General features: G+C 41.3%; 1 protein-coding gene across 8 annotated transcripts in view; it reads left to right on the forward strand.

Annotated features, from left to right (window-relative positions):
- Nucleotides 1-103: 103 nt before the first annotated feature.
- The window catches only part of DROSHA (drosha ribonuclease III), a 121,277-nt gene continuing 107,726 nt past the window's right edge, over nucleotides 104-13,654 (forward strand). For 4 of the 8 annotated variants that reach the window (XM_025436477.3, XM_025436479.3, XM_049109408.1 and 1 more), the window contains exons 1-5: nucleotides 107-278; nucleotides 1,569-1,695; nucleotides 3,080-3,145; nucleotides 4,321-5,154; nucleotides 9,608-9,700. In XM_025436477.3, coding sequence (XP_025292262.1) covers nucleotides 3,129-3,145; nucleotides 4,321-5,154; nucleotides 9,608-9,700 — 944 coding nt within the window. In that variant the 5' untranslated portion in view covers nucleotides 107-278; nucleotides 1,569-1,695; nucleotides 3,080-3,128. Of the gene's footprint in view, nucleotides 279-1,568; nucleotides 1,696-3,079; nucleotides 3,146-4,320; nucleotides 5,155-9,607; nucleotides 9,701-13,654 lie in introns of all 8 variants that reach the window. The other 4 variants (XM_025436481.3, XM_049109409.1, XR_004815002.2 and 1 more) reach the window with 3 other exon arrangements.

Raw genomic sequence — 13,654 nt, forward strand, 5'->3', positions numbered from 1 at the left:
CGGGCGCCGGCGCGCTCCACGAAGACCATTGGCTTACGTGTCCATCGCTCTCGAAGACGCGCCAATCACCGCGCACCAGGCGCTGTGGGCAGCCCAAAAGCTTCCCCCCACCGCCCCCCGCACCACCCCGCGGTCGCGGTCCATCTTCTTCAGGTTCGCTTTTTAATTTCCTCGGTTTCCTGTTCCGGAGGCGCGGGCGGCGCTAGGGTCTCGGCGGCTGCAGAATTAGCCTGGCTTTGCTTTGACGGCTCCCTCGCGGCCCGAGAGCGTTTTATAAGGTAAAAGGGAGGTGTGTGTGTGGGGGGGGGGCGCCTTGCGGGTGTGGGAGACGGAGCGCCGCCGAGTGTCGGGCGTAGGCGTCCGGGACTGGGGCTGGGGCTGGGGCTGGGGCTGGGGCTGGGGCGGGTTCGGGTCGAGCGGCCCCCTCCTCGGGTCTGCAGCCGACGGGCAGAAGAGCGACCGTAGGCCCGAGCCCCGCGAGCAAGTGGAAGTGAAGAAGGAGACCTTTTCATTCATTTGTGGAGCGCATGCGCGGGTCCCGGCCTGGGGCCGCCCGGGGTCGCCGCGGAGGGAAACCCGGAGCCCAGCGCTGGCCTCGTGGGGCGCGCGGCCTGGCGGGAGATGCAAACGGGAACCACGCAGCCGCCCCGCAGCCGGGCCGAGTGCAAGTGCGGGGAAGGGAGGCACACTTCGCGGCCCTTGCGACGTAGACCGATGCTCCCGGACGTGTTACCTTGGCCAAACAGCCCCCGCAGCGTCCCTGCTTCCTGGGGTAGGAACCCAGCAACCTGGGGGTAGACACGCGGAAAACAACTACCCTCGGCCGCTTGCAGCGAATTTCTTGACTCTCGATTTTGGATCAGTTTGTGCTGCAGCAGAGCCGGACTGTGCCTTCAGAATGTCAGCTTCATAATCCGTGTTTTCAGGTATTCTCTCTTTAGGAACATGCATGACCTAATCGCGGAAGGTCAGCTGTCGTGCACTGTGCAAGTGTTAGTGACCCTGTTTGCATCTCTAGGTTTGGCACACTCCTTTGTGTTCCCTTAGACCCTGGGCGTACCTCTTTTCTCTTGTTTATTTTATTTTATTTTTTAAAGATTTTATTTATTTACTTATGAGAGACAAAGAGAGAGACAGAGAGAGAGAGGCAGAGACACAGGCAGAGGGAGAAGCAGGCTCCATGCAGGGAGCCCGACGTGGGACTCGATCCCGGGTCTCCAGGATCACGCCCTGGGCCAAAGGCAGGTGCTCAATCACTGAGCCACCAAGGCGTCCCTTTTCTCTTGTTTATTGACTTATTTATTTTCCTAAAAACATGCCTGTAAGTGGTTTCAGAACTTGAGTCTTGCAGGCTGTGCATCTTACTCAACTTGGAGTCCACACGGTCAGCGTGACAAATCTGGGCTCATTGGGTATCACGCAAATCTGTGAAAAGGCCTCCTCTTTGTCTGGATTTGATAATGCAACTATGTTGTGGGTATATGTGAAAGGGAAACTGATGGTAGCAACATAGAAACATTTGCCATTGGTGATGTAGTAAACATTTATTGACCACCTACTATGTGCAGGACATTGTGCCAGGGGCTGTGAAGGATACAGAAATGACCATGAATCAACCCATGTCCTCGAGGAGCTAAAAGTCTAGTGGAGGAGTTAGAAATGTGCACACATGACTATAATATGAGACAGTCTCTGGTAAGTGCTGTAAAAGAAGTAAGTAAGTCTAGAGGGAATGGGATTACATTCTAAAGGGACCTAGGAAAGGCTTCACAGAAGAGGTGCCATTTGACATAGGTGGATGAAATTCAGTGGGCACATTCACAGAGCAGGGGATTTTAGAAGAGCAGGAGCAAAGAACAAGCTGGGTAATAGTACTTGGTATGTTAGGCACCTGGGAAAATCTGGGTGATAGGCACTTCACGGGGAAGGTGATGGAGGATAATTCTGGAAGAAATTGGGTCTGGGTTGTAGAGGGTTTTATTTTATTTCAAGATTTTGTTTATTTATTCATGAGAGACACACAGAAGCAGAGACACAGGCAGAGGGAGTAAGTAGCAGGCTCCCTACAGGTAGCCCGATGCAGGACCCGATTCCAGGACCCCAGGATCACACCCCAGGTTGAAGGCAGCATTAAACTCCTGAGCCACCAGTGCTGCCCTGTGGAGGGCTTTCTTTTTTCTTTTTTCTTTTCTTTTCTTTTCTTTTCTTTTCTTTTCTTTTCTTTTCTTTTCTTTTCTTTCTTTTTTTCTTTCAGATTTTATTTATTTATTCATGAGAGACACAGAAAGTGAGAGAGAGACAGAGGCAGAGACACAGGCAGAGGGAGAAGCAGGCTCCATGCAGGGAGCCTGACGTGGGACTTGATCCTGGGACTCCAGAATCACACCCTGGGCCGAAGGCAGGCGCTAAACTGCTGAGCCACCCAGAGATCCCCGTGGTAATGGGTTTTAAATGCCAGACATGGGAGTTTGAATTAGATTCTGTTGGCCAGGAGCCATGAGTAGCCCATGGTGGTGAGATCAACTGTGTAGGTCCTAGGTTTATCATGAAGGCCTTAGGCTGAATAATAGTCACCAATTAGATGTTTTTAGATGCCTGCTAGTTATTAAGCACAGTGATTGATAGAGCTAAAAAATCTGACATTACTTTCTTGAGCCTTTTGAAAATCTACCTTAAGCTTATCGGTGAAACTTTTAGTTAGATAGACCTTAGGAAGATACCACTATAGTCAAGTTTTTTGCACTTAGTATTTATTTAAGTTTTAAAACTATCTTGTTGAAACTTAAGCATTTGGAAAGCCATTCATGTTCACAGCATTCTTCAGTGGAAAGCTGAGGATGAAATCAAGGATAACTGTTGTGTTTACAAATTATAGTTATATTTGAATTTGCTTGTTAGTCTCACTGTGTGATAAGGACATCTTAAAAGTTAGTTGTAAACTTTACTTCGGGGGAATATACTCTTAATTTTGTCAGTATGCTCAATGTATTGGAGAATGCAAAATCATTGTTAAGAGAATTGCAGACATTAGCAGTTTGGGAAACCTTTTTATGCCTGTTTTATTCTTTCTGTCCCCTAGCGCTTATATTCCCTGTGGAAGATGTGACATATCCAGACACCGTGTCACGATGCAAGGCAATACGTGGTGAGTGGTGTGACGGTAATGGTGGAGGTTTTGGGAGAGCAGAGAGAAGAGCAAACCCCGATTTTGGTAACGGGAGAGGAGGAGGTGTGTTCATGTGGGCCATGGACATGGCTAGGAGCACAGACCAGCTCCTGCCCTCATGGAGCTTATAGTTCTGAGGTGCAGGCAAACATGAATGGTGGAATGAGGTAATTAGTTGGTAAATTGTAATTACTGTAGGACCTGCCAGGAAGCATCACAGAACGTGAGAGCAGGGAACCTAACAAAGGCCTGATGGGTAGTGCTAGTGATTATAGAAAGACCAGTGGGGTTGTTACTATAGCAAGGGAAGAAATGATGGTGTGAAGTGGGTGAACTTAGGAAGTATTTATGAAGCAGAAGTGATGGGAATTTAAAATACATTTTTGGGTAAAAGGGGTAAGGGAGGAAAAGTTGTCAGATAATTGGCTGATGTATGACTTGAGGACCAATAAATGCTATTATCTATTGAAATAGGAAACACTGGGGATGCCTGGGTGGTTCAGCAGTTGAGCGTCTGCCTTTGACTCAGGGCATGATCCTGGGGTCCTGGGATTGGGTCCCACATCGGGCTCCCAGCATGGAGCCTGCTTCTCCCTCTGCCTGTATCTCTGCCTCCCTCTCTCTCTGCCTCCCTCTCTGTCTCATGAATAAATAAATAAAATCTTAAAAAAAAATATAGAAACCGTAAAAGAGCAGCCATTGGTATTGTTTTGGAGGGGAGGGTCGTTAATTCCTTTTAGGACCAGGTATGTTGAATTTGTGGAGTCTCTGCTGAGTGTGGAGGAAGGTGAAGACAGGAAGGTGCTGGTGCAGATGTAGAGAGTGGTGTACAGGTGGGATGACATGGCGAGGTTCAGATTTTTGGGGAGCCTGAGCAAGGACATAACAGCATATGATTAAATAGTCGGATGTTGAGTTCATCATTCTGGAGGAGGAGCAGCTTTAGGGAATGACAGAAGCCAGGGACTGAGACAGGGGAAGAGGACTTTATTGGCCATGAGGAGTTTGAGGTATTACAGAGAGCTCAGTGTCAGGTAGGTAGAATAATCCAGGGGCTGAAGGGGTCAGTTGCTCTTGAAGATGGTCAGGCATTTGTGACACCCTGTTTATGGTGAGTTTTTGGTTTTCTTTTCTTTTTCTTTCCTCCCACAAAGTCATAGAATGTCGTTCCATCCAGGACGAGGGTGTCCCCGAGGGCGAGGAGGACATGGAGCCAGACCCTCAGCCCCAGCCTTCAGGCCTCAAAATCTGAGACTACTTCATCCTCAGCAGCCTCCTGTGCAATATCAATATGAACCTCCAAGTGCCCCTTCCACCACGTTCTCGAACTCTCCAGCCCCCAATTTTCTGCCTCCACGACCAGACTTTGTCCCCTTCCCTCCTCCCATGCCTCCGTCAGCCCAGGGCCCTCTTCCCCCCTGCCCTATACGCCCCCCCTTCCCAAATCACCAGATGAGGCCCCCCTTCCCAGTGCCTCCTTGTTTTCCTCCTATGCCACCTCCAATGCCCTGTCCTAATAACCCCCCAGTCCCTGGAGCACCTCCTGGACAGGGCACTTTCCCTTTCATGATGCCCCCTCCTTCCATGCCCCACCCCCCACCCCCTCCGGTCATGCCACAGCAGGTCAATTATCAGTACCCTCCAGGGTACTCACACCATAATTTCCCACCTCCCAATTTTAATAGCTTCCAGAACAACCCCAGTTCTTTTCCACCCAGTGCTAATAACAGCACTAGTCCCCATTTTAGGCACCTCCCTCCATACCCCCTCCCAAAGGCTCCCAGTGAGAGAAGGTCCCCTGAAAGGCTCAAGCACTACGAGGATCACAGGCACCGGGATCACAGTCACGGCCGAGGCGAGAGGCATCGGTCCCTGGATCGACGGGAACGAGGCCGAAGTCCTGACAGGAGAAGACAAGATAGCCGCTACAGATCAGATTACGACCGAGGGAGAACGCCCTCCCGTCACCGGAGCTATGAGCGGAGCAGGTAAAGCACATGTGTGGTTTTAGTGAACTGCAGAGGTCCAGACATGGGCCATTTGGGTTTCTCAGAGGACCGAACCAAAAAGGTCCAGCAGTGCATTTTGGTTTATAAAGGGAAGAAAGCATTTTTGGAGCTGTTTTAAAGAGGAAGAGACAACTGACAAGTAAAGTAGTTAATGTCAGAAAAGCCACTTTTGAAAATCATTTCAAAATCATCAATGTAGATTCATTGCAATGAGCGTAAGCTGATTACTCTTGCAAAATACAGCTGATGTTTTAATGGTGATCTAATGAAAGTTCACGTACTACTTTTTCGTGTTCTTTGCATTATCATATTTACTTTTGTTCAGTATGATCACCATATCAGGTTAAAACACCTGAGTTCATTTGGAATCGATCTCTATGTTATCAATGAGGAATCAAACTAGTTCTAGTTAAGTGGAACTTGCTTTCTGGCTTTAAGATAAGTGGAACTTTATTGTACATAGTTGCCTTCTTGCTCTGTTTTCCTTGTAAAGTGCAATAATGTTGGTTACACATCATCAAAGTTTTCAAAATAGCATTTATTTATTTGTTTATTTTTTCAAAATAGTTTTTAACTTGATTTTGTTGCATTGAAATGTTTTTATACTGAAGAAAGTTGTATTTGAAAAAAATACTGTTTCATTCCAGATTACATGCGTTTTTTTCAAGAGACCAAATATATGTACCAGATACATGTAAGAAAGTGAGATTTCCAGCAGGCATTTCTAAACCAGGATTCTTAGATGGGTTTATAGAAATGCTCTGAAGTTATATGCAGAATGTTATATGTGTATGCATGTTTTTCTATAAGTAAATTGGTAGCTTACAGCAGAATCTCAAGACTTTTCTCCAAAAGTCTAAGAACTGTTGGTTTAGGTGGGAAAATAAAAACATTGATAACGATCATACCAAATACTTTGTACCTTCAGTGAACTTCTTGTATGGTTGAAGCTTCCCATTTGTTTTTTTTTTTTTTTTTTAATTTTTATTTATTTATTATAGTCACAGAGAGAGAGAGAGAGAGGCAGAGACACAGGCAGAGGGAGAAGCAGGCTCCATGCACCGGGAGCCCGATGTGGGATTCGATTCCGGGTCTCCAGGATCGTGCCCTGGGCCAAAGGCAGGCGCCAAACCGCTGCGCCACCCAGGGATCCCGAAGCTTCCCATTTGTTGAGCTAGTAGCGATGCTTCTCTTTCTGTCCCTTGTGGTGTGTTTACTTACCTTCATTATCCTTAGGAACTTCTGTGCTTAAAGGGTTTGAGCTTACCAAACCGAGTCACTTCACTATGTGGGTTTGTAGAGAGCTGGTCTTGGTTCCTTTGGAATCAGTTTGCTTCTCGGTTTCCACATTTTTATCATAGCTGTTGAGTTTTCATGTTCATGACTGAACATTTTGCCAGTAAGTGGTGTTGGTCATTCCTAGTCCTGAAGAGAGTGATTAGTGGTTGGAAGGTTTGGAAGGAAAATGTGTTGTTTCCTCTTCCTGATGCCCAGTGGAAGGTAGAAGGAAACTTGTTTCCTGCAGAGATGACTGATTTCTGGTGAGCCAGAGCTAACTCAGAGTTGATAGACTAAAAAATTTTCTCAGCACGAATTACCAATTCTGGTCAATTTTGTCCTTAACTATTCTCTGATGGACTAATTGGCAGAGGCCTATGATAGTTTATTTTAGAATTTTATGATGAAACTCTAAACTGGAAAGTGTTTGTTAATAGTTTTCTTTAGACTTTGAAGTGATTGTTAATAATCCTATTTCTAGGGAAACACTTCAATGCAAACTTCAACATTCTAGTGGGCACTTTTTTCCCCATTTTGGGGTGCCGCAGTTAAGAGTTTTTAGGACGCTGCTGTAAAAATCCTAAATTCTTGAATCAGGCTTAAACTTAGAGCTATATGTTTGCTTAAAGAACTTCATGTCCTGTCAACTGAGGGACCTGTAAGTGAAATCAAGTGCCAAAAAAAATTACGATTAATATGCGTTATCCTAAATGACACTCCTTGACTATGAAAGACCTGCTTAGGCAGTTAGCTCATCTTTCTAAACAGCCTTTATTTATCTTGGAGTTGTTTTGGGATGCACTTGGGGTGTTTGCCCTAGAGCTGCCTTAGTGTCATGGCCACATAATAACCAGCTCCCTTTGAGGTCTTAGGTAGAGTGTCAGTCATCTGTTTTATATGGAATATTCCTATAAAATAAAAATGGGGCATGTGATGTCGTAGCATAACTTCTGGAAGTATATTGGAGAAAACCAAAACTTCACAAATTTGTGCATTAAACTGTATTAAGTTTTTTTTTTTTCCATTTATTTATTTATTTATGATAGTCACAGAGAGAGAGAGAGAGGCAGAGACACAGGCAGAGGGAGAAGCAGGCTCCATGCACTGGGAGCCCGATGCGGGATTTGATCCTGGGTCTCCAGGATCGTGCCCTGGGCCAAAGGCAGGCGCTAAACCGCTGCGCCACCCAGGGTTCCCTAAACTGTATTAAGTTTATGTTAGTTCTATGGTCTGTCCTCCGGCTACTGCTCCCTTTGCTTCTTAGGGTAAGTCAATCTATCCTTTCCCAGATTCCGTCTTCCTTCTTTTTCTCCTCTAAAATGTGATTGAATACAAATTACCAGATTGTTTTAGAACAAACTATTTCTAGAGGAAGTTTGTGAAGAAGTGGATATGTGCATTTGTTAAGAAAAATTAAGGTTACTCTGGGGAATGGGAAAAGAAATGGCCACAGATACAGTGCACTCGACATGCTGTTCTGCAGGGTGGTGGGGACAGTGCAGTGGCTTCCCGTAACTGAATGGTGCTACAGCACGACAGTCCCCATAGCTGTCCTGGTGAGTACAATGTGTAGCCATCAGAGAGCTAATATTATGTACCTAAGGAATATTTTAATGCTTGCAGACAAGAAAGAGTCTTTGGAAAAGTAACCCAAACATCGTTTTTCTTGGTTTAAATGGATTCACTATATAGTATTACTAATGTGCTTTATATTATCCAAATTGGCCTTTTCAACTCATACCCACTCAGAGGTAGCAATCATCATCAGAAATGTCGTTCTCAAATGCAAAATTCTATTGCCTGAATGTTAAAATACAAAAAATTAGGAAGGTCTTTTCAACAGATTTTTACTTGGAAATATAGATGATTATTCTTTTCAGCCACCATGTTATTACATGTTATATTTTATCTGTCACGTGACACCACTCGTTAGTTGGGATTTTACTGCTTTAACGTAAGCTGTAATTTTATTTATTAATTTTTTAAAGTATTTCCTACACCCACTGTGGGGCTTGAACTACAATCCCGAGATCGAGTGTTGTATGTTCTACTGACTGAGCCAGCCAGGTACCTCAGTAAACTGTATCAAATTAAAAGAATGTAGACTCCCAAGCTCCAGCTACTTTATTTGGACAGCTAATGTATACCTGAGGCTTATACGTATGTTAAAAGTATATTATTCAAAGGAATCTTTCTTGAGGTGGAGGTGATCTTTAAGTGAAAAAACAATTTGTTTTAATATCTATAAACAGTCACATTTCTCAATCATTTTTGTAAGTCTTGATTTTCAGTGTGTTTATATTTCCTCTCTTTGGCCATAGGTTGGGGGAAGTTTTTGAGTTCAGACATTTTTATAGTCTTCTTATTGGACTCAGACTAATATAACATTTTTTTTCCCCATTGTAAGATTGAGTGGTTATTTCCCTTAGGTTTAGCTCTGATTTAAACACCCTAGAGTTCCAAGTTTTTGTTCCAGATCTTCATTGCACTTATTAAATAGACTCAGAAGTTATTATTGTTATCATCATCAAATTCCCGTTTTACATTGAAAAATTTTAAAATCCCTCATTCTGTCGTACGTTGTGGATACCCAATGTCTCCATTTAGAGTTGTTTCCGATGAAAACAGCATTTAAAGGTAAAGTGATTTAGAATCTCCTGCCAGTCACCTATACCTAGAACTACAACTCAGGCCTCTAACATATAAGAGTTTAGAACTCTTTAATTATAGAACCTTATCTCAGTTTTCGCAATAAAAGCTTTAATTTACACTTATTTGATAGATGAAATTGGGAGTTTTCTAGAATTCACTAGGTAGTAGAATCCTTTAAAGTTTTCCCTGTAGGTCCAACAACCAGGGGTAGGCTGGTTGGAACATCTGGAGAGAAGATTGTGATAAATACCTTTGTTGCTTAGCATCAAGTAGGACTTCTTTCTTTAAAGAAAACAACAAAAGACATCCAAGTTAGTTAACTTTTGTAAAGTGAAGAGCAACTTTACCCTTTAATAAGTGATGAATAAAAATATCCCATAGAGAATAGTGCCTGAAAAATTCATAGGTGAGGGCCATTTATGTAGAAGATGAATTCAGTAAAAAGAGATGGTGTTTTTGAGTCTTTCTGTTGAAAACAGCTCTGTGTATTAATTCCTTTAAGAGAGCGGGAACGGGAGAGACACAGGCACCGGGACAGCCGAAGATCACCATCTCTGGAAAGGTCCTACAAAAAAGAGTATAAGAGATCTGGAAGGTAAGCAAGGAGTTGACACTGAAAGAAGTCATAGATCTCCTTGAATTCAGGTTTTGTGCTTATCCATAATATCACCAACTCTTCAAAATAGCCCAAGAATCTATCCAAAATGCCCTGTGAAAAGCTAAAACAGCCGATAACTAAAAAACCTTTACTTTCAAGATGTATTGATGACACACAAGGAAAATCTTGATAAATTTCCAAAAAAAAAAAAAAATTAGAAATTATATAGGCTACTTTTTCTGATCTCAATTGCTATCAAATTATATACGCAATAATTCAAAGCTTAAGATTTTGGAAATTCATAATTATGCTCTTAAATTTACTTGTTTCTGAGAAGAGTAAAACTGCGATCACACTTTATGACATTGATATTGTTGTAACTCAAAACCTATAGGGTGTAACCACTTCATATATTGAGAGGTAAAATTTATGGCCTTATGTAATGGTAATCAAGAATAGCAATCTGGAATCTGACAGATTTGGGGGCAGTTATTCTCCCAGCTTTGATATTGGGCAGAGTTATCTAACCTTTTTAAGCCTCAATGTCTTTGTCTAAAATAAGAACAGTTATACTTGCCTTATTGAGTGGTGAGGAGTCATTGAGATAAAAATGTATAAAAAACTCTTAGAACTGGGTCCAAAGTTAGTGGCAAATAAATGGTAACTATATATGTATATATTTTATATATGAGATTACATATAACATATAAAATATGTTTATATCATTATTCTCTGATCACTTAGTTGGTAAAGTATAAGAAAGGTTAAGAAAGATTTAAAGATAAAAAGTTTTTTTTTTTAAAGATAAAAAATGACATAGCAAACAGAACTATAGCACTGTAACAATATTTAGAAGTAAATGCAAGACTTCTTTGAAAGGTCATATGATTTAAAATGTGGCAAATCAGGAAAAGAAAAACACATTCCATTATGTAGAAGAATGTATCATAGGAATGAAAGGGATTTAAAAATTATAATATGTTGGTATAAGTACAGATACCATATTTACAAAATTTAAAAACTTGGATGTGATGAGTTGATTTCTGTAAAAGCAAAAATTCCAAACCACATAAGAAGCAGAAAATTTTATTAGGCTGGTAACTACAGAAAAGTGGAAAAAATTGGATGTGTATCACCTCCAAAAAAAACATTTTAGACTGTTCTAGAACATTGATGAAGATGGAAGGAGAGCTTACTTAGCTCCATGCTGTGGTGTCCAGAAAACCAAGATGGCTAAACCTAACCTGATGGAAAATAAACTACAAAGCAATCTTTTTTATAAATATGGATATGAAAATGCTGAGTATATTAGCCAGTTGTTTTCAGTAGTGTTAAAATAAATTTACTAAAAAAGAAAAAAATAACAGTTTACTCCAAGATTGCATGAATAAATAGGTTAGTATTAGGAAATCTATAATTCTATCAAAATCTGTAGAGCTATTTCAGTTCCTGTTTATTAGATATTTAAAATAGAAACAGGATCCTTTTAGAAATAGAAGCTTTGGTAAACTAGGTATATAAGCAGACTTCTTTCACATGATGGAGAATATTATCTCATGATGAACATGATTGACACCATATCAGAAGAGCCAAATTTAGTTTTGAAACCTTTAGGCTTTCCGATTCAAGTGAGGAAAAAGATGTGGCTCTGTTGCCTATCGCTGTCACTTAATGTTGTATGACTTAATCAAAAAGTGAACAAAGAACATCGCACCCTGTGTGTCCCAGGTATTATATTGGCATAAGTGATACAGTCATTCACAAGAGTCTCCACTTTACAGGAATGAGAAAGTTAAGTGCCTTGAGAAGTGCTTTTGACAGAGCAATTACATGTTGCTCTGGGAACACAACAGTGAGAGCTCAGTCTTGGGTAGTCATAGAAAAATTGACATTTTACCTTTTTATAAGTGATACTTGAAGTGTGTGTAGGAATGCATTAGGGAAGGGGATGGTAGAGGGAGAGAAAAGAGCATGTGCGAAAGTTGCAGTGGAGACAAGTGCTCTGAGAGGATCAAGCCTGGACGAAATAAGTTTAGATGTCTTTTTTAATCTGTACAAGTGATTGTACCTAACCAGCGCAGTGGCAGTGGTAATGGGGAACAGTAGAGGTAATTGAGAGGTATGTATGAGGTAGAGTCAGTGGGATAACTGATGGTGAGGAAAGAAAAGTCAGTAGCCATCACCTGAGATCTGGTGGTCCCCATTGGGGATGGGGAGCACTAAAAACGATGCAGGGATGTGTACAGTTTGGGCATGTGGAGTTTGAGAATCTGTGAGACCACCAAGTGGAATTTGTAGTAGTTAATTGAATACACAGATATAAAGTTCAGAAAAGAGATCCTAGCTGGAAATATTAAATGCCATGGATTAGAGATTAACTAGGAAGAGTTTGTTCAGAGAGAAATGACCTGAGGAGGAAGAGCGAAGGACAGGAAAAAAAGCCAGGTACTGTGTTGCTAGAAACCATTGAGGGCCACATTTGAGGTTGGTGAGTTTCATTGTAGAGTGCTGGAAATCTCTTTGTCTAGTGGTTTCTTCTCCAGTGCCCAGTAGCTTGTGGAGAAGGCAGAGACTTGGATTCTATGAGTTCCAACTAATGAGAAAATTAAAACCAGAGATGTAAATACTATAAAAGAGGAAAGAAAACTTAGCATTTGTATATAGCTTATTGTTAAAAAACAAGTTCAAGTTTGGATTTTGAAATTTGAAGTGCCTGAGACACTTACCTAAAAAAGATGTTTTGTTCCTGTTTTGAAATGACCTTCTCAAAGTGTTAAAAAAAACAAACCAAGATTAATTGATGGTCACAACAGACAACCTTAACTATCCATCATTAAAGAGACCTGCCTTGAGGGAGGTGGCATGAAGGTGTTTTTGCCCTTGTTTCTAGGTAATAACAATAAACATTTGGTGAGATTTTTTTTTTTTTAAGATTTTATTTATTTATTCAAGAGAGACAGAGAGGCAGAGACCTAGGTAGAGGGAGAAACAGGCCTGATAAGAGACTCGATCCCAGGACCCCAGGATCATGACCTGAACCAAAGACAGATGCTCAACCACTGAGCCACCCAGGTGCTCCTTGGGATTTTAGTACAGGTCAAAATGCCTGTGTCAAACAACCGTATTAGCATTTAACTACCAACTTACTAGCTTTGTGATATTGGGCAAGTGATGCAGTTTCTCATTCTGTTTTCTCTGTAGGAGATGTTCACATCTGCCTCATAGGATTCTTCTAGGGATTAAATCTGAGTGTAAAGTGCTAAGCAGAGTATCAGGCTTGCAGTAAGCACTAAAATAAACATAAACCAACCCATACTAGTGGGAGCTAAAGGTTGCCATTATTAGCTAATGGTATTAGCAGGAAAATTCAAGAGGTTCAGCTAAGAAACCAATTCACTGAAGTTGACAATTATAAAACAAATATATCAAAATTAATATCTTTCCTAAATACTGGAAACACCTAAGAAAATGTAACGGGGAAAAAAATGTACGTTCACTATAGAAAGCTTCACTATAGAAAATTTAACTAAAATTAAATATCTTAGTGAGCTTTAAAAATATATAGATCAGTTTGAAGCAAACTAGAAATGTAGCTGAAGAGAGGGTGACAATGAGTGGAGGGCGTGCCGTAGTCCCATAGTGGAAGTGGAAGACAGTGTTGTGAAAATAACAGTTTTCTTCAAATAACTTATAATTTCAGTGTTACTTCAGTTGAACTACTGGTTTTCAAACTTTATAATGACCCAGATTATTCTTTGGAATAGAAGTGAGAATAATGAAAATAATTATGCAGGGATACTTACTTTAGTAGAATTAAAACGTTAAATACATAGAATGATTAAAACAATTTGATATGGGTATAAAATATCCCAAATATTGAGCAACATTCAAGTAATATACAAATTTACATCTATCATTAAATTGTTTCACATTTGAGGAGAAACTGATGGG

Source organism: Canis lupus, chromosome 4, assembly GCF_003254725.2.
Source record: "Canis lupus dingo isolate Sandy chromosome 4, ASM325472v2, whole genome shotgun sequence".
NCBI lineage: Eukaryota > Metazoa > Chordata > Mammalia > Carnivora > Canidae > Canis > Canis lupus.